This window comes from Phyllobates terribilis, unplaced genomic scaffold (assembly GCF_046119375.1).
Source record: "Phyllobates terribilis strain yellow unplaced genomic scaffold, ASM4611937v1 Scaffold_1__5_contigs__length_1240528914, whole genome shotgun sequence".
In the NCBI taxonomy this organism is placed as follows: Eukaryota; Metazoa; Chordata; class Amphibia; order Anura; family Dendrobatidae; genus Phyllobates; species Phyllobates terribilis.
Genome location: NW_027362761.1, coordinates 1,046,510,986 through 1,046,532,967, shown reverse-complemented (window position 1 = coordinate 1,046,532,967; position 21,982 = coordinate 1,046,510,986). Strand labels below are relative to the sequence as shown.

At 42.5% G+C, this 21,982-nt stretch overlaps 1 protein-coding gene across 2 annotated transcripts in view; it reads right to left on the bottom strand.

The window, feature by feature from the left end:
• Window positions 1-21,982, bottom strand: part of LOC141158236 (cytochrome P450 4V2-like) — a 127,559-nt gene that overhangs the window by 1,018 nt on the left and 104,559 nt on the right. Inside the window, exons 9-11 of one of the 2 annotated variants that reach the window (XM_073645358.1) lie at window positions 18,549-18,683; window positions 18,114-18,293; window positions 4,073-5,003 (exon numbers count right to left, since the gene is read on the bottom strand). In XM_073645358.1, coding sequence (XP_073501459.1) covers window positions 4,897-5,003; window positions 18,114-18,293; window positions 18,549-18,683 — 422 coding nt within the window. In that variant the 3' untranslated portion in view covers window positions 4,073-4,896. Of the gene's footprint in view, window positions 1-4,072; window positions 5,004-18,113; window positions 18,294-18,548; window positions 18,684-21,982 lie in introns of those variants that run through there. The other variant, XM_073645357.1, reaches the window with a different exon arrangement.

Sequence of the window (21,982 nt, the reverse complement as noted above, 5' to 3'; positions counted from 1 at the left end):
ACTGGACTGGCTAACCAGAGACGTTGCTTAAAGGACTCTTTTACTTTGTTTTTGCCTGCACAAAAGGCTGTTTGTTTTCCTTTTGCTTTTGCCGGGTTTATGAAGGAATAAACCGACATGGACACTTCAATGAAAACGCTTCCTGTTTGCCTACCAACGCACCTGAATGAATAGAACCCCTACAATATGTATTGTAGGGATTCACGCTCTCAGGTTGGCAATACGTAGCATTCACAGATGCACTTGATTCTTCAGGCAGGTGTGAAGAAAGAATGTATTCCGAAACGTGGGTATTAATAGTTTGTATGTTGTTAATTGATAAAAATAAAGTGAATGAACAAAAGGGAAATCTGAATCAAATTAATATTTGCTGAGACGGGCCTCTGCCTTCAAAACAACATGAAAGCATCCATTTTTCTAGGTACACTTGCACACAGTTTTGAAGGAACTTGTCAGAGAAGTTGATTCACACTAGTGATGTAACAATCGCGCTTGCAGTGTGTGCGACTGCAACCAGCCCTTTGTGGAAGGTGGGCCTGCCGACACCAGCACCTATTTCACCTGAATTTGCGTCCTCTGAAACACGTTCAGCTGAAATGTATTGCAGCACAGAGAACTGCCAGTTCCCTGCACAGCACTGCATGCCGCCAGCCACTCAGAGGCTGGCAGATGATGTTGGTTTGCTCATCATAGGTGGCGCATGGCAATAACGTCATGCACAATCTGTAGCAACACGCTAAAGTCAGCTGCCGCCTCTTGCGCCAGCTATAGAAGTGGATATTGTAGGATCAGGAGAAGATTAAAATCATTTTTTTTGTTATTTTTTTAAATGTGCTGGACAAGAACAAGGGACATCATTACTGGAAGAAGTCCAGTATGAGGGACAATGTTATAGGATGGGGCCCAGGATGGAAAGGGGCGTTATTACAGGAACGGGCCAGAAGGGGGACATTATTCTCCAAGGAGGGGGACATTATTACTGGAAAGGGCCCAGGATGGGGGACAATATACCAGGAAGGGAACCAGGATGGAGCACTGTATACCTTGAAGTGGCCCAGGATGGATGACATTATACTAGGAAGTAGTCAGGACGGTGTCATTATTAGAGGGAGGGGCCAGGACATAGGACATTATTACAGGAAGGAGACAGGACGAAAGACTTTATTACAGGTAAGGGTCAAAACGGGGGAAATTATTACAGGGAGCAACCAGGACAGGGGACATTAGTACAGGAAGGAGACAGGACGGGGGACATTATTAGATAGGGGGTATATACGCATGTTTTTATAGGTTCTAGAACACTACAAGGTCCCATACATCTGCCCAACATGCAGGTGGGGGCCCAGGTCAAAATTTTGCACTGGGGCCCATCAGACTCTAGTTATGTCACTGATCCAAACATCTTGGAGAACTAACCACAGATCTTCTGTAGATATAGGCTTGTGTAAATCAATCTGTCTCTTCATGTAATCACACACAGAGTTGATTATTTTGAAATCAGGACTCTGTGGGGGGCTATATCATCAGCAGCAGCACAGCAGTATTTCTTGCAATACTATTGGTGTATTTTACTCTAATTGTATAGAGACATGCACAAAAAACTTTGCATACAAGGTCATGTGTTGAGCTAACAGCTCTTGGTCACAGTCAATCTTAGTGGCAATGACTAAGAGATGTTAGCTCGAAACACGACCTTGTCAGCCATGTTTTTTGTGTATGTCTCAATAACAATGAAATAAGAGACATCAATAGTTTTGCAAGAAACAGTGCTGTGCTTGACACACTTTCTTTCACATCCACAAGTGCCATCACAAGAAAGTTTGCTATCTCCTAACACTGTCTCATAAACACAGAGCAGAGACCAGAATACAAGTCATTACATGAGGAAAGGGCCATAAAAGAGCATTAATCCAGCAGCAGGACTGTTATGTGCTTCCTGATTGTCTGGGGAGGCATATTCATTGAAGGTCACACAAACTAACATGATAACCTGGCTGCTCCAAGGTACTGGGAACAAATCCTCAGCACTATTGTCAGAGCTTATGCAGATGAAATAAGCAAAGAGTTTCTCCTGGTGCAGGACAAGGTTGGCCTCAAGTGGCCAGAGTATGTAAGCATTTTCTGGATGATGAGGGCATTAAAATCATTGACTAGTTCTCATGTTTTGCAGTCAGGATTACAAATGAAAACCTCTGGGACATTTTGAATACTACTACTATTGATCAGTTATGACATTCAACAGCATTCAATGTGTATCAGTAAAGAATGCCTTTTTTAACTGCTCTTTTGTCTTCAGTGTCCTTGACCCTTAGCCTTGTTCAGATGATTGTTATTTTTCAAGGATGCCGCACGTACCCATTTTAATATATGGTGCTTGTGATGATACGGCCTATAATCTTAGTCAGATGATTTGATTTGTTAATCCAAGATAAATATACTATTATCCTTGTGTTGACTTGTAAAGGTATGTGTATTTCTGTGGCTGGTCAAGAAGCACAGAGCAGTATTTGTATAAAACTGAATGTTGACTTCTCTTCATTTGGAAACAATGAAGTTTATTAATATGCTAATGACCTATTATACTAAGCCAGCTAGATGTGAATTTAAAGAGCAGGATGGATACAAACTATGCAAGTTGATTAAATGCTCACACAATGAGTCATGAGACCTTTCCACTTTGATCTCTGACCCTTGACCTGTGAATGATGACCTTACACATATGTAAATATAAACAGGGATGTATGTAGTGCTGCAAGGATAATCAGAAAGACTTTACAAGGAGAATGAGAGACATCCTTCAGGACAGTAGATGGATAGCATTGCAGCTCAATCCAAAGAGACACAGATTTGTATTTCACATTATTAAGGCCTTAGGGTATATGGCTCTTACTGAAAAGATACTGATCTGCTCCATTGACCATCAGACAGCCCATGGATACATTTTGGGGAGACCAGGTTGGGACAATGAAGTCACCTGGCCCCATGGATATGTTGTTTGGGGTTGCCAGGTGGAACCCTCCGGTCGCCTGGAACCCATAGAGACATTCGGAGAAGCCAGATTGGGACCAGCTGGTCATCTGGCCCCATGGAAAGTCTCGGAGAGGCCAGGGTGGGACCCACGGTTCTCCTGGCCTTGTACCTCGATGGACTGCTAGTTTCCTAACCTTACCGCTACCTTCTCTCTGTGGGGGCCCGCCAGAAGCAGGGGGCCAATGGTTGAGGTAGTTGGCCCTGGAAGTCCCAAAGTTGCAGCTGTTCTATCCCACACGGGCCAGCGGAAGGGTGAGACTGTGAAATGTTGTAAAATCTTGGGTATTTACTGGGACTGTTCTATCTGTTTATTGTCCGCTTTGTGGTGCAATAAAGTATTGCCACAATGTTTTACCTTCACCTTGTGTTGTCTGAGTAGTATTATGCACACGATAGACCATGTGTCTTCACAGTGCTGCTCACATGTTCGTGGGTTTGCACGGACCGTGTGTCCATGCAAACCACATGGAGACATGTCCGCTTTTCACCAGCATCACAGATGACAAGAGCTGATACAAGTCTATAGGTCCATGTAAAACACATACAGCATACGGATGGCATAAGTGTGTCATACATGTGCCATCTGTGCGCTGTACATGTTTAACATTGCAAAGTATGGGAGAAGCTTTGGAATTGATTTTTCTTAAGATGGCACAGAGGTGACGTTTTTGTCACGCAAGTGACACACTGATGATACACGGATGACTCACTGATCAAAAACACTGATGTCAACGGTACTGTTTTTCCAGTACCGGTATTACACAGATGTGTCAAAGGGGCCTAAAGCAGAAGGGGCATGGTCAGCAACTTTATGACTTATTTATTTATCTTAAAAACGATTAAAAGCAATGGAGTTTGATGTGCCCCTTTGCTTTTAATTGGTCTACAATATCTACTTCTGTTCTGGTGTCCGTCATTTGGAATGGAAAAACCGTGCTGCATGCTGTGCTATTTTTTCCACCAAATAGTGTGTTCCATCAAATAGTGTGCTGTGCTAAACTTTTAGGCAGGTGTGAAAAAAATGCTGAATAGTGAAAATGTCTTTATAATTAGAAATGTTAACACTTTCTTTTTTATTAATTAACAAAATGCAAAATGAATGAACAATTGAAAAATTTAAATTAATTCAAATTTTCATGTGACCACCATTTGTCTTCAAAACAGAATCAAAGTAACAATTCTTCTAGGTACACCTTCTTGGAGGCACTAGAGTTTACGTCCTCTTCTTCTCTGATGGGGCTATTTGAAAATTTAGATTTCCAGAGGAGCATTCCTGGCCTATACTGTGAGTCTCTTTCACCGGCTTATATATTTCTTAAATTGGTTGTGTCTGTGGAGTCATTGTCCTGTCGCTGAATAAATTTGGAGCTGATAAGATGTCTCCATGATGTTACTGCAAGATGGATAAGTTCTGCCTGCATTTCTCAACACCATTATTATTGACCAAATTCCCGAAAACCATTATTCTTGACCAAATTCCCTTCTCCATTTGCTGAAATGCAGCTCCAAACTTGCATTGAGTTTTCACTATGCTTCATATTTGCCTGAAGACGCTCATTACTGTACCACTCGGCAGCCCTCTGTGAACAAACTGTCTTCTGTTACAGACAAATATTTCACATTTTGACTCATCAATCCAGAGCTACTTCTGCCATTTTTATGCAGCGCAATTCCTAGGTTTTCGTGCAAAGTTGAGTCATTTGGTCTTTTTTTCATGTTGAATGTATGGCTTTTTGGCCACAATTCTTCTATGAATCTATGAAGACCACTTCTGGACATATATCTCTGAACATTCGATGAGTGTATCTGGGTCCCACTTGTCCAGCAGTGCCATTAGCTCAGAATTAGCAGCTACATCTTCCGATTTCAAAAGGAAGTAAGCATGATTTGTCTTTCAGCTTCGATTCTAAACTTTTTTGGCCAACCACTTTGTCTACGATCCTCAATGTTGCCATTTCTTGGTGTCCAAAATGCTGAGAAATACAAGAAGAAACGTATCCATCATATGCAATACCATCAGAAGGCGATTGATTGTCCTGCAGCAGAATAATATGCAGCCAATGACTCCAAACATACAGCCAATGTCACTAAAAAGTATCCTCAGTGAAAAGAAAAACAATGAGTCCTGGAAGTGATATGGCTCCCATAGTGTCCTGATGTCAACATCTTCGATTCTGTCTCAGATTACATGAATAGACATATGGATTTGTGCAAGCTTACATGCACAAAAGATCTGTGGTTAGTTCTCCAATTGTTTGGAACAATCTCCCTTCTGAATTCATTCAAAAACATCTTTTAAATGTACCTATAAGAATTGATGCTGTTTTGAAGGCAAAGGGCTGTCACACCAAATATTGGTTTGATTTAGATTTCTCTTTTGTTCATTCACTTTGCATTTTGTTAATTGCTAAAAATAAACTATCACTTCTATTACTGAAAGAATTCTTACTTTTCAGCATTTGTATTTTTTACACACATTCCTAAAACTTGATACTATATAATGGTATTAGCCACAAATGTGCCTATTAGCATTCATTACTGGATAAATGTACACTCAGCGTTTCTTTAGAGAGGTTTACTGATTAAAAATGAGCCATAAGATTAATAATAAATATCTAATTGCTGTGACATTTTGATCACCAAAACAAGGGTTATGATCTTCTAATCTTTCTCACTGCTATGAGTAATGAGTGGAGAGGTTTGGTCAAGCATGCACGTTGTCATTTCATTCACTGACTATGGTATACATGGAAAAAGCCAAATATAACACTTGACTATATATTTCAGTTGTATAAACATGTCTAACCATACTGCTCCATTTATTCCTAGAAGTAGGAAGCAAGAGAAGGGGCTTGTAACCTTGGTTTAAATGATCTAGAGTCCCCAACAAGCAGACATTTATCACCTCTCCTAGGAAAAAGTGATAAGTAGAGATGGGCAAACCCCTGGAAGTTTAGGTCCGGCGAGTTCGGCCAAACAGCTATTAAAAGTTCGGGCTTGGGTACCAAAACAGTACCCAAACCCGGACCCCATTAATATTAATGGGGGACCCGAACATCCCTGGTTTCCCACGCTGTCATCTGTGTGACAGTGTGACAGTGCGGGAAACAAGGGCTCTGATTGGTGGTAACATTGTTACCGCAAGTCAGTACGCTGCAGGACCATGCTGTCAGATGCCAGCGTGATCCCGCAGCTGTCACTTTGACCCGTGGTAAAAAGCTTTACTCTAACTAAAAAGAAAACTCTCACGCAGCGGTGGTGTCGTAACTGAGGTCACCGGAGCGTTTAAAAATTAATTTAAAATAAGACATACTAAAGACAAAACACCCACACCTTAGTAATGTCCCTATTAAAAATCTTCCTCTCTCCCCCTGCCTGTCTGCGAAGGTTGGCACCCTAATCCTGTGCCAGTGGCGCCCCCGCTCCTTGGCGTCTGTCCCTTCTGGACCTGTTAGGCCCTATCAATACACAGGGAAAAAACAAAGTACAGATGCTGTAAACTCTAGATGCAGAAAGATACACAGATAATTCTATAAAAATAATAATGGGGTGAAGGAGAATATATGGCAGATCAAAATATGCAGTACAATAGCAAATGGGTCCCCATATAATGCAGACAATAACTGTGTCATAAGAGCTAATCACATAAATAATATTAACATATATATAGATAATATCAACGTATACATAGAGCGGGCATGCGGTGCATTGACTTATTGTCACCACATTGGACCTTGATAATAATGTCCCTATTATTCCTCTCACTCTGACCCCTGCCTGTCGGCGGAAGTTGGCACCCTGTTCCTGTGAAAGTGGCATCCCCACTCGTTGTACTAAAACCGCACTATAAACAGTAATAACCTATATCATCTTGATAGAAATGGGGTAGAGGAATATATAGCACACCACAATGTGATATGTACGTCATTCAGGTGAGTCAAAATAAATAACATGTCCACATAGAAAAATAGACATAAGGCACAAAGCCAGTAACTAACTCAATAGCATGTCCACATAGCAATTAGACATAAGGCTCAACAACCTGTAGCTAACCCAATGTGTTTCTCCTCTTTGAGAGGTTCATCAGGAGTGATGAAACAGATCATGTAGTCAGAATAAGAAAGATTACCTAGCTTTTTTGAAGCCCTTGAATGAGGAACCACAGATAGATAGATATGGATGGATAGCTAGATAGATAGCTAGATAAATAGATAGACGGGAACAAGTACGACCCAGCAAACTACCAACGAATATATGTCAGCAGTAACCTGGGGAAACTCTTCAACTGCGTCCTGAATGAGAGGATTCTCACCTTCCTCACCCAACACAACGTCCTCAGCAAAACCCAAGCAAGCTTCATGCCAAACCACCGCACCACCGACGACATCTACACCCTGCATAGCCTCATCAAGAACCATGTCTACAATACAAAGCATGGGAGGATCTATGCCTGCTTTGTGGACTTTAAGAAGGCATTCGACTCAGTGTGGCACTCAGGACTATTTCTAAAACTGCTGGGGAGCGGAATAGGAGGCAAAACTTATGATGTAATCCGAAGCTCCTACACTGAGAACAGCTGCAGCGTGAGGTTAAATAGAAGGAGGACGGCCTATTTACAACAGCCGAAGAGTGAGACAGGGCTGCAGCCTCAGTCCAACGTTCTTCAACATTTACATCACCAAGCTGGTGGTGGCTCTGGAGTCCTCCTCAGCACCAGAATTCACCCTCCATGATACAGAGGTGAAATTTCTGCTGTATGCTGATGACCTCGTGCAGTTATCACCAACTGAGAAAGGTCTCCAGGATAATCTGAAAATCCTAGAGACCTTCAGCACCACATACAGTGGTGGCCAAAAGTATTGGCACCCCTGCAATTCTGTCAGATAATACTCAGTTTCTTCCTGAAAATGATTGCAATCACAAATTCTTTGGTATTATTATCTTCATTTAATTTGCTTGCAAGGAAAAAACACAAAAGAGAATGAAGCAAAAATCAAATCATTGATCATTTCACACAAAACTCCAAAAATGGGCCAGACAAAAGTATTGGCACCCTCAGCCTAATACTTGGTTGCACAACCTTTAGCCAAAATAACTGCGAACAACCGCTTACAGTAACCATCATTGAGTTTCTTACAATGTTCTGCTGGAATTGTAGACCATTCTTCTTTGGCAAACTGCTCCAGGTCCCTGATATTTGAAGGGTGCCTTCTCCAAACTGCCATTTTGAGATCTCTCCACAGGTGTTCTATGGGATTCAGGTCTGGACTCATTGCTGGCCACCTTAGAAGTCTCCAGTGCTTTCTCTCAAACCATTTTATAGTGCTTTTGGAAGTGTGTTTTGGGTCATTGTCCTGCTGGAAGACCCATGACCTCTGAGGGAGACCCAGCTTTCTCACACTGGGCCCTACATTATGCTGCAAAATTTGTTGGTAGTCTTCAGACTTCATAATGCCATGCACACGGTCAAGCAGTCCAGTGCCAGAGGCAGCAAAGCAACCCCAAAACTTCAGGGAACCTCCGCCATGTTTAACTGTAGGGACCGTGTTCTTTTCTTTGCCTCTTTTTTTTTCCTGTACACTCTATGTTGATGCTTTTTGCCCAAAAGCTCTACTTTTGTCTCATCTGACCAGAGAACATTCTTCCAAAACGTTTTAGGCTTTCTCAGGTAAGTTTTGGCAAACTCCAGCCTGGTTTTTTTATGTCTCGGGGTAAGAAGTGGGGTCTTCCTGGGTATCCTACCATACAGTCCCTTTTCATTCAGACGCCGACTGATAGTACGGGTTGACACTGTTGTACCCTCGGACTGCAGGGCAGCTTGAACTTGTTTGGATGTTAGTCGAGGTTCTTTATCCACCATCCGCACAATCTTGCGTTGAAATCTTTCGTCAATTTTTCTTTTCCGTCCACATCTAGGGAGGTTAGCCACAGTGCCATGGTCTTTAAACTTCTTGATGACACTGCGTACGGAAGACACAGGAACATTCAGGTCTTTGGAGATGGACTTGTAGGCTTGAGATTGCTCATGCTTCCTCACAATTTGGTTTCTCAAGTCCTCAGACAGTTGTTTGGTCTTCTTTCTTTTCTCCATGCTCAATGTGGTGCACACAACGACACAGGACAGAGGTTGAGTCAACATTAATCCAGGTTAACTGGCTGCAAGTGTGATTTAGTTATTGCCAACACCTGTTAGGTGCCACGGGTAAGTTATAGGTGCTGTTAATTACACGAATTAGAGAAGCATCACATGATTTTTCAAACAGTGCCAATACTTTTGTCCACCCCCTTTTTTAGGTTTGGTGTGGAATTATATCCAATTTGGCTTTAGGACAATTCTTTTTGTGTTTTTTCCTTGCAAGCAAATTAAATGAAGATAATAAGACCAAAGAATTTGTGATTGCAATCATTTTCAGGAAGAAACTGAGTATTATCTGACAGAATTGCAGGGGTGTCAATACTTTTGGCCACCACTGTAGGCACTGCCAATCAACCGGAAGAAAACTAATATCGTGGTGTTCCAGAAAAGAAAACAGAAACTAACAGACCACCCCCCCTTCATAATAGACAGCTGTCCACTTACGAAAACCAACAAGTACACCTACCTGGGCCTAGAACTCAGCCAATACGGGAGCTTTAAGCAAGCTATACAGTTGCTGAAAGACAAGGCATGCAAAGCCTTGTATGCCATCAGAAGAAGTCTGTAGCATCTCAAGGCACCTGTAACAGTCTGGCTAAAAATGTTTGATACCATCATTGCCCCAATCCTTATGTATGACAGCAAAGTCTGAGGTCCAGTCTCATACCCAAACTAGTCAAAGTGGAACGCTGGACCAACAGAAATATTCCACCTAGAGTTCTGCAAACACCTGCTCCAAGTCCATCGGAGCACATCAAACAGTGCCTGCCAAGCAGAGCTGGGCAGATTCCCGCTACACCTTAAGATCCAGAAGAAGGCGCTATCATTCAAGGTTCATCTACAATGAGTAATAGTCCCAGCTCCTACTATCACAAAGCCTTGCTACACCAGGAAGCCCTAGAGAATGAAGCCCCCCAACACTATCACCCCAAACCAGCTTGACCAAGCTACCAACCTGCATGGCTTGACAAAAGGGGATATCCAGAAGACGGTACACAAAGGCAAAGAGGAATATCTCAGCGTCTGGAAGATCAACATTACCAAATCACAGAAACTGACGATATACCAGAACCTACAGAGGGAATACAAACTGGCCCCATATCTAGAGAAACTAGCAAACCCCAAAGAGCGACAGATCCTGAGCCGGTACACACTGAGCGCCCACAGCCTACTCATAGAATCCGGGAGGCACCGACAGAACTACATGCCCCGAGACTGCATACTCTGCCAGTAGTGTCCCCAGGAGGCCGTGGAGGATGAGGCCCACTTCTTGCTGAGGTGCCCCAAATACTCCACAGTGAGGGACACTCACTTTATGAAACTGTCTCACTTCCTCCCAGACTTCACCTCCATGGAGGAGGAAGACAAACTATACTACTGGGGGAAGAGGAAAGTGCAGCGGGCATAGCAGCACAATATGTCAGTGCCTGCCACAGACTAAGAGGAGCCTGATATGTCATGGACCCAGATACCCCACCCTGGATATGTCCCTATCCCTTTCCCAATGCCCCCATGATTTTATCACTTGCATTGGCAATGCTAACATGTACTTAGTCCAGCCAATAAAGCCCATTTGATTTGAGATAGATAGATGAATAGATGGATGCATAGATAGATAGACAGATTCTAGATTCTCACGCAGCGGTGGTGAGATCACCAGAACTCATTAGCTGATGAACTCCAGTGACCTCTCCCATGGCAGCTCAGCGCTATATACTGACGCAGGAGTGATTACACTCCTGTGTCAGTGTGTAGCCAGCTGTCCTGTAGAGCTGATGTGACTGTTCTACAAGTGAGATCTGCGAGGGACACCATGGATGATTTCAATATGTCAGACAGGTGAGGGTTATGTTTGTTTTTTATTTTTTATTTTTTTACAGGAGACCAGGGCTTCAATGGAATGGGCGTTAGATAGATAGATAGATAGATAGATAGATAGTTATACTCACCTATCTATCTATCTTAATTCAAAGAAGCTTTATTGGCACAATCAAATAAACATTAGTTTTGCCAAAGGAAGTGTACAGTAATTAATAGGGATAGTGACTGTGGGATTGATGGATAGGGACTATAGGAATGATGGATGGGGTACATCCAGGATGGGTGCTATGGAAGTCCATGGCATATCACAGTTCTCTTTCTCACAGCTTATGGCATTCGCTCACATACTTCGCTGCTATTTCTACAAGGCTCTCTTCTTCCCCGAGCAGGATAAATGTTTTCTCTTAGTCCTTCATGGAGTTGAAATCAGGGAAGAGATCGGAGAGTCTCCTGAAGTGAGTGTCCCTCACTGCTGAGCATTTTGTGCACTGTAGCAGGAAGTGGATCTCATTCTCCAGGGCCTCCAGGTCACAGTGTGGGCACAGTCTGTCCTCCCTGGGCGTGTAGCTCTGTCTGTGCCGGCCGGACTCTATGACCAGATTGTGGGAACTGAGTCTATACCGGCTCAGGATCTGGTGGTCTCTGGGGTCCAGGAGTTTCTCCAGATATGGAGCCAGTCTGTAGTCTCTCTGTGAACACCGGTAAATGGTCAGTTTCTGTGAGGTGATGATTTCGTTTCTCCAGTCACCGACGTACCTCTCCTGGCCCTCATCTACCATCTTCCTGATTCTGGCTTTTGTCAGGCTGCTGTGACTGGTAATTTGGTCAGGTTGGATTTGGGTGTGCTGTTCCGGGGGTCCTGGATTGGGTGGACCACCTATATGTTGCAGGGCTTTATGGTGATGAGAGCTTGGATTGCTACTATGTAGGTGAGCCTGGAAGGACAGCGCCCTCTTCAGAACTGCTAGGTGTTGAGGGAATCTGCCCAGCTCAGCCCGACAGGCACTATGCTTCGATGGACCTGGTGAAGGTGCTTAAAGAATTCCAAGTGGAATATTTGTTGGGCTGAAGTCCCACCTTGACCAGTCTGGGTATGTGTGAGGACCCCAGACTCCGCTGCTGTACAGGAGGATTGGGGCGATGATTCATTCATATATCTATCTATCCACATCTATCCATCTACATTACCTTTCAAAAGTTTGGGGTCACCCAGACAATTTTGTGTTTTCCATGAAAACTCACACTTTTATTTATCAAATGAGTTGCAAAATGAATAGAAAATATAGTCCAGATATTGACAAGGTTAGAAATAATGATTTTTATTTGAAAGAATAATTTTCTCCTTCAAACTTTGCTTTCGTCAAAGAATGCTCCCTTTGCAACAATTACAGCATTGCAGACCTTTGCCATTCTAGCTGTTAATTTGCTGAAGTAATCTTGAGAAATTTAACCCCATGCTTCCTGAAGCCCCTCCCACAAGTTGAATTGGCTTGATGGGCACTTTTTGCGTACCATATGGTCAAGCTGCTCCCACAACAGCTCAATGGGGTTGAGATCTGGTGACTGCACTGGCCACTCCATTACAGATAGAATACCAGCTGCCTGCTTCTTCCCTAAATAGTTCATGCATAATTTGGAGGTGTGCTTTGGGTCATTGTCCTGTTGTAGGATGAAATTGGCTCCAATCAAGCGCTGTCCACACGGTATGGCATGGCGTTGCAAAATAGAGTGATAGCCTTCCTTATTCAAAATCCCATTTACCTTGTACAAATCTCCCACTTTACCAGCACCAAAACAACCCCAGACCATCACATTACCTCCAGCATGCTTGACAGATGGCGTCAGGCACCCTTCCAGCATCTTTTCAGTTCCTCTGCATCTCACAAATGTTCTTCTGTGTGATCCAAACACCTCAAACTTTCAGTCGCCTGTCCATAAAACTTTTTTCCAATCTTCCTCTGTCCAATGTCTGTGTTCTTTTGCCCATATTAATCGCTTCCTTTTATTAGCCAGTCTCAGATACGGCTTTTTCTTTGCCACTTTGCCCTGAAGGCCAGCATCCCGGAGTCGCCCCTTCACTGTAGACGTTGACACTGGCGTTTTGCGTGTACTATTTAAATAAGCTGCCAGTTGTGGAGCTGTGAGGCGTCGATTTCTCAAACTAGAGACTCTAATGTACTTGTCTTGTTGCTCAGTTGTGCATCGGGGCCTCCCACTTCTCTTTCTACTCTGGTTAGAGCCTGTTTGTGCTCTCCTCTGAAGGGAGTAGTACACACCGTTATAGGAAATCTTCAGTTTCTTGGCAATTTCTCGCATGGAATTGCCTTCATTTCTAAGAACAAGAATAGACTGTCGAGTTTCACATGAAAGTTCGCTTTTTCTGGCCATTTTGAGAGTTTCATAGAACAAACAAATGTAATGCTCCAGATTCTCAACTAGCTCAAAGGAAGGTCAATTGTATAGCTTCTCAAATCAGTCAAACCGTTTTCAGCTGGGCTAACATACTTGTGCAAGGGTTTTCTAGGGTTTTCTAAACATCCATTAGCCTTCTTACACAGTTAGCAAACACAATGTACCTTTAAAGCACTAGAGTGGTGGTTGTTGGAAATGGGCCTCTATATACCTATGTAGGTATTGCAATAAAAACAAGATGTTTGCAGCTAGAATAGTCATTTACCACATTAACAATGTATAGAGTATATTTCTGATTCATTTAATGTTAACTTCATTGAAAAAAAAAAGTGCTTTTCTTTCAAAAATAATGAAATTTCTAAATGACCCCAAACTTTTGAACAGTAGTGTATATATCTATCCACATCTATCTATCCACATCAATCCACATCTATCTATCCACATTAGTGATGAGCGAGCATGCTCGTTACTCGAGATTTATGAGCATGCTCGGGTGTTTCCCGAGTATCTTCAGTGTGCTCGGGTGTTATGCTTTAGTCACACTGTGTGCATGATTTGCAACTGTTTGACAGCTTCAATACATATGAGGAATGCCTGCATCTTAGTCATTCCTCACATGTATTAAAGCTGTCAAACAGTCGCATGGGGTATATCATCCTCACCCTGATGACGAAGTTGGAGAGACTTCAAAATGCGTAGATTATTAATTTGTAACAAACAAAAATAAAAAATCCTTATTGGAATCTTTTGTTTTGAGACATCTTTTCCACGTGGATGACCAGCAGGGCAGTGAAAAACCGTTTGAACTTCTTATTGCATCTAAGTGCCAGAATTGATGCGCCATTTCTGGAGCCGCTGAGGGCTGATATTATTAATATGGGAGGGTCAGCATCCAAGGTCCTTCCTGGCTATTAATATCAGCTCACACCTGTCTGTTTAACTTTTGCAGGTTAGAATTTATAGGGGGACCCTATGTCAATTTTTTTTCTGGGATCCCCCTTTAATGTAGCCAGTAAAGGTTAATCAAACATCTGTGAGATATTATTAATAGCCAGGGACCATTTTGGGCTAATGGCCCCTTCCCTGGCTAGTAATATCAGCCCCCAGTGGTCAACTATCCCTCTGCTAGATCTGAAAATTACACAAGAGGCCGAGCTGTATTTTTCTTTAATTCTTTATTTTACACCTAATGTACACTGTGAGTGCTGTCTACAACTCCCACTATTGTTGCCTGGTCATGCTGATCTCAGGGAGACCAGGCAACAATGATGTGAGCTGCATGCAGTATCCGGCACGCGGCACTCCAGCATTCAACAGTCCAGCATTTTTCAGGTTACAACAGTTCAAAGCCACCGGGTCTCCCGACAGCTGCGAGGCCCGTAAAACTCATGGAAAACATTGAGGAACATTTAAAGTTCACTGGAATTTCCAGCTGCTGGCTGTGAACTAAGGTTGCCTTGGGTGTGTATTATGCTGTACTTGTTAATAAATAAAAAAAAAATAAAAAAAAGACGTAGACTCCCACGTAATTTTCATAACCAGCAGAGGGAAAGCGGACCATTGGAGGCTTATATTGCTAGCCAGGGAAAGGGGTCATTAGCCCAAAATTATCCCTGGGCTATTCATAATAGTCCACAGCTGTTTGCTTAGCATTTTCTGGCTAGATTACAGGGAGACCCCAGAAAAAAATTGATGTAGGGTCCCCCTATAAAATCTAACCAGCAAAGGCTAACCAGACAGCGGTGGGCTGATATTAATAGCCAGGGAAGGGGCCATGGATACTGCCCCCCTCCGAGGCTAATAGCATCAGCTCTCAGCCGCCCCAGAAATGGTGCATCAATAAGATGCACCAAATCTGGAATTTAGTCTTGCTCTTTCCATTTGTTCTGATGCAGTGGCAAGTGGGGTAATAGGGTTGGGGTTCATAACATCCTTGTATTGGCAGCTGACATAAAGCCCAGGTTAGTAATGGAGAGGCGTCTATAAGACACCCCAATAGTAAAAGTTTGCACATAAGCACGCGGCCTGAAGAAAATCTTTTGTTTGAAATAAAAGTCCACACGGTTTTAATAATTAATTTAAAAATAAAAAACACAGTATACTCACCTAACGCCTAATCCCCTGAGGCCATTGCCCCCTGTAAAATACAGAAAATAAAAAAGCAACATTATATTCACCTAATGCCTAATCCATTTGAAGCCATTGTCCCCTGTAAAAAAATCAAAAATGAAAACCATATCCCTCACCTGTCCGACGTGACAAAATAATCCAGAGTGTCCCACGGCGATTGGATCATTTGTAGAGCAGTCACATCAGCAGTCACTGCTCTACAAGACAGCAGGCTGACACTGACACAGGGGTGTAATCGCTCCTGTGTCAGTGCATAGCGCTGAGCTGCATTGAGAGAGGTCAAATGAAATCACCAGCTGATGAGCTCCGATGATCTCACGGCACCACCACTGCAGGAGAATTTTCTCAAGCCACAGTGGTGCCATAAGTAAGGTCACAGGAGTTCATTGGCTGATGAACTCGTGTGACTTCTCTCACTGAAGCTCAGTGCTGTACACTGTGGGAGCGATTAAGCTCCTGTCAGTGTATCGCCGGCTGCCAGATAGAGCAGTCACATCTCTGGATGTGACTGTTCTATAAATGATCCGATAGAAACTCATGGATTAGCTGGATTACGGTGAATATGAGAGGGATATGGTAGGTTATTATTTTTGATTTTTTTTACAGGTGACATGGGCATCGGGGATTAGGCGTTAAGGTGAGTATATGGTGTTTTTTTATTTTTTACTGGGGAAAAGGGCATCAGGGACTAGGTGTAGGTGAGTATAATGTGTTTTTATTTTTATTTCAATATATATTTATTCATTTTAACTTTTTTTTTTACTTTGAGCACAGGCGCCGGCAGATGAGAGACTACTTCTCCCATCCAGTGGCGCCTGCTTTCACTTTTAACAGTGATAGCAGGGGTCGGTTGATGTGATGGAAGTAGTAATCTCATCAGCTGATGCCTGTGACCTGCAGTAAGCTTTTACCGTGGGTCACAGTTGTGGCGCCCCTGAGGGTTCAGTTGCCACAGAGGTACTGCACCTCACCCAGAGGTGTAGCATCTCCTTCTTTCAGGTAAGGATGGAGTACTGCCCCGGGACCCCAACACCTGCACTCAACACTACACTACTCCAGGCCGGCTGGAAGGGCATTATGCACTTCTTCTGCTGCCCTGTCCCTGGCCGGAGTGGGGGGAACCAAAGAGAGGGGGAACCAGTAGTGGGTGTGGGTGGAGGACGTAGAACAGGGGAGCACTTAGAGAATAGATATAAAAAGGGAAGCCATCTTAGTTAGAGAGTTCAGTTCAGTTCAGTCAGTGAGTAATAAGGAGAGGAGAGGAGGGGAGCAGAGCCTCTTCAGGAGCTCTGCTCCATAGTGGGGCCTAGCAAGAGAGGCCCAGGAGTGAGAGGGGAGCAAGGGAGGAATGCTCCGGGAACAGAAGGGATCCAAGGGGGTACGGTGAGTGCAGGACGGCACCCGTACGCCCCAATCTGCCAAGAGTCAGAGGGATCAGGCCGCAAGAAGGGAACCGGTCCCTGGACCAGCCGTGTTACTCCAGGTCTCGGCTGGAAAAACCGGAGGCTTCTGCACTTCCATGGTGCAGTTGCCACAACCTCACCCTAGCCGCCGTGAAGGGCACCAAGTAGGTCCGGGAACTCCAGGTTACCCGATCGGGACTGTGTGTGGGGAGCGCAGGGCAGGAGGGAGAAGACCCAGCGCGGGAAGTCGGTCAAGGAAGGAACATAAAGAAAGGGGGTCCCGTTAAGTCCTTCTAATATACCTGAAGGAGTGCTGAACCCCTGCCTGGCAAACGCAGTGCGACGCGGGAGTTTGACACCTGGACAGTGTACCTAAGGAACCTTAAAGAACTGTGAGCAAACTAGGATGATTTCACTCCACTGTCTCTGTCAGTTATTTCCACCACGCTACCGCTCCTGCACTACAACGCCCAGCATCACCATCTGCACCTACACTGCCCCGGGGGGCCCGGTCCGCCTGTGGGGAGCAGAAACATCCCAGCTGCCATCCCATCACCCCCGGAGGTCTGCAGCAGCGCCGGTATTCATTACCGGGAACCACAGGTGGAATCACGAGACAAAACTGTTAACACAAACCCCCTTTTAAAGAGTGACCCCAGGGTACGGGCCCGGGAGCCGACTGCCATGACATCCCACAGAAGGTCAAGGCCCGGGTACCGAGTCTCCCCCCATATACCCCTGGGCGAGTCACAGTCACAGCTGTGGGATCACACTGACATCGTGATCCCACAGCGCTCTGACCTGCGGTAATGATGTTACCACCAATCAGAGCCCGTTTCCCGCATTTTCACACAGATGACAGAGCGAGAAGCACCCAAACCCGAACAATAACACTAGATGTTCGGTACGGACCCCAAACTTTACTGTTCGGGTTCGCCCATCTCTAGTGATAAACCTTTAATAGGTAAACCAATTTAGTCCAATATTATGTCATGAAATCTGATGGGTTGCATCATAATATTTCCTTAAAGTTTCTGGGATGTGCCTATCGACAGATCTTCCTCTGTACTATATCATTTGCTCAGGTTTTCAACTCTATCAAATAGCAAATGATGAACATGTACATTTAGGCTAAATAGATATACATAGTTTTTGCAAGTGTTTTGCATTTCGCTACTTACCAATGCAGTTCCTGAGACCAGCAGAGAATGGTACGTATGCATATGGATTACGTCCACTTGCATTCTCAGAGAAAAATCTTTCCGGCTTAAATTCCTCAGGATGAGGGAAATATTCTGGATCCCGATGTAGAGCATAAGGCAAAATAATTACATTCACACCTTTGGGTACAGTATATCCTCCTGTAGTATCAAACATAAGTATGTAAGTCTTACATGACTACATATATTGGTGTTATACATGGTTACATACAGTATACTGTAGTCATACTGTATGTGGACCAGCACTTACATGACACAACAGTAATCTTACTTTCTCTCAAGTCTTCTAATTATCCAACACATTATATAGGTTTAATTGTATGCAAAAACAAAACAGTTTATTCACACTTATACAAATATTTTCTAGGCGACGAACTTCCCCATTAGGTGTCTTACTGATGGTGCAATCTTCAGTAATGGTCCGTGCAAAGAATGGCACTGAAGGGAAAATTCGAAGAGCTTCTTTAATAATTGCTTCAAGGTATCGCAGCTTCTTCATATCATCCATTGTCACTGGCCGGTCAGACTGACCTAAAGAGAATAACATAATGCATCAGTTAACACATCAAGAGTGAAAGTAATTTTCATTGCCTTGCTTCAAGAATTAAAGTGGTTGTCTACTACTAGGACTACCCCTTCTAAGGATAGCCTGACATTGTTATTTCACACGATCCCTGCAGTCAATCAGCACTGCCTTCACTCTCCTCTCCTACAGATGTAATTGACATTCAGAGGAAGTGAGAGAGCAGCAGAAGCTCTCACTTCCTTCGAATGTCTTGATTTGTCCGAAGGAAGGGAGAGCGAAGCCAGCACTGACTGGCTTCAGGGTTATGTCATGCAAGCCCCGGGAAAGCCAGTGCTGACACCACTGGAATGGTGGCGACACTGGAGGTGAGTATTTGTTATTATTTTACTGGGGGAAAATATAGGGATTCGGAAGGGGTAGTCCTAGTAGTAGGAACGGGACCGGCACTGGAAGTGAGTGTAAGTGTTATTATTTTACTAAGTGGAGAAATAGAAATTCAGAAGGGTTTCTCTGAGAAGTGGACAACCCCTTTAAACTGAATAAATATTTAAGGAGCAATTTGTGCCAAATGTACATAAATTTCCTCATGTTCATATAATTGTCTATGGTGAAGTTATGGCTGATGTAGTGACAATTTTCTATTAAGTTTGAGGGACCAGATTAGTAGTGCAAAAACAGCTTTAGGGTATGTGCACACAATTTCTTATAGACACATTCGTTCTCCCTGAGTTTTTCTAGCAGAAGTTGATTCAGAAAATGCTGGTGGTGTTTTTACTGAAGTATATTTTTTGTGTTTTTTATGACGGATTTGTTGTTGGCATTTTATTTAATTTGTTTGTATAGCATAATGAGCGATTTCTAATTGAAAGTCGTCTGAAAAATGACCAGGTTTTTTTTTTTATCCACTTAGTTTCTTTACAAACATGAAGCAGATTAAAAAAAAGCTCAAAAGACTGAACATCTACACAGCAAGTTACTTTTACACAGAAATTAATATGTTCATTCTTTTCAGCGCATACATTTTCAGAAAGGTTACAGAGTATACATGCCTGAAAAGTCATCGTGTGCACATACCTTAAGTGAGTTAGTAAGTGGTCAAAGCAGTTTTTTACTGGCCTTTCTGTGCTAATTTTAACAAATCACATAAATACTCTGCCAGAAGAAGCAATATGGAAAGATTACCTAGAAAGTGGAACAAGATTTGCTAAAAAAAAAAAAAAGCACGCGACACATAACAAATTTATATTGTTTTTACTCTAAACATTTTGCAAAGTGTCTGGAAAAAGTGTATCGTTCATGGATGTTTTAAATGGTGCCAAATTTATTAAAAATGTGCACAGTTTTTGGCTGAAAATATTGCGGAATATTTGCATGAGCGATTAGGCGATGTACGAAAGAGAAAGGTGGCTAACACGTCTTGCCAGTTGCATGAAATTTATCATGCAATGTGAGATATTTTGATAAATGAGTCATTATTCATGCCAGCACTTTTTTCATGATCTACAACTAAACTTACTGCACCCGTTATCATTATATTAACTCCAACAGGAATTGTTGGGATTTATAATGTTTAGGGGTAATCTAATCGACACTTTAGTCTTTGTGTCAGCTTCAGTCAACCACAATCGCCCTACTGTTAGTGATTGAATGGGCACAGCTGCTAATTAAATTACCATGCTGAACATTATGGCATTCTGTAGGAATTACCTCTCGCTAAAGATGTACAGATATGTAATTTTGTGGTAAGTGGTTAAAGGAGATTTTAGGACACATTTAAAGCAGTCTTAGTTACTGATGAACCACTCTCTGCTCAGTTAACAATGTTATTCCCATTACTTTCTTTACTTCTGTTCATGCTGAAGGTCAGCTTGCTTTTCTGCTTATTTTTATCACTATGCAGAACATTGTAGCAGCTGTAATGTCAAGCAAACAGGATCTCTTCACTTACAAAGTTTATTGTGCTCCCTATTAGACTAAAAGGCTTATAAAGGGAAAACATATTCTTGTAAAGAATAAATGACAAATATACTACTGGGCAATAGTGGACAGGAATTCCAAGGGCCAACCATTACCATTGGCGTTGCATTCCCACTATTCAGGTACATGCAAATATTACATTACAGTATGCTCATTCACAAATTGACCTAGGATTCTATATAATACTAATACTATTGTATGTTTGAATATTGAGATACTGCCCTTGCTCTAATATACATTTTTTTTAAAATTTCCTAGTAGTAATGACAACATATTTTTTTTTTGCACGCATGACAATTAATAACATAAGCATCATGTGTTGTGTTGCAATTTACAAAGTAGTTATTATTGTATTTTAGTTCTTATTAAAAACTGATTAATTTTATTTATGGATTTCCATATAGCATGGTGATGTAGCACAATGAAAAGACTCTTTTACAGTGAGCTACATATAATAATAATAATAATAATAATAATAATCTTTATTTTTATATAGGGCTAACATATTATGCAGCGCTTTCCAGACATTATCAGAACTGTCCCCATTGGGGCTCACAATCTACATTCCCTATCAGTATGTCTTTGGAGTGTGGGAGGAAGCCGGAGAACCCGGAGGAAACCCACGCAAACACGGGGAGAACATACAAACTCCTTGCAGATGTTGTTCTTGGTGGGATTTGAACCCAGGACCCCAATGCTGCAAGGGTTAACCACTGAGCCACCGTGCTGCCCATCTTTGGATTTGTCATGTGAAGGGTATAGGCTTGGCGAAATCTTGTTACCAATAGACACACCCTGTCTGGCTATAAACATGATGCCATTCTCAAGTATTTATGCCAAATTTGCGTCTTGATAAAGAACAGGGAGAGGGCTTAAAATCCCTTAGGTTATAATTTCCTAAACTGCACTATTGGGAGTAGAGAAAATAATGTTATTTTGTGTTTTTGGTGTGATAGAAAAATAATTATCTTGTGTTTTAAGGTCTTCAGTGCTCTTAGCTCTACATAAAGTTTTATTTTTTTACCCAGTTGTCTAACTCTATTTGTAAACTTTTTTGTTTTAGGTTCATATGCCCTATTTTCTGAATAGGCACATTTGGCTCAAACATATTCACCAATGGGTACATTTCTGACAGTATGTCTGGGATAACAACTGTCCATGTGTAAAATGGTATTGCCACTTATTGGTTTTCTATGTAGAGTGGTTTTAATAGAGCCACCATGTACATCTCCAAATGATATGTCCAGGAAAGAAACAGTGTGATCATGACAATCAACTCTAAAATGAAGATTCAGAATGTTAGTGTTTAAAAATTTAAAAAATATAC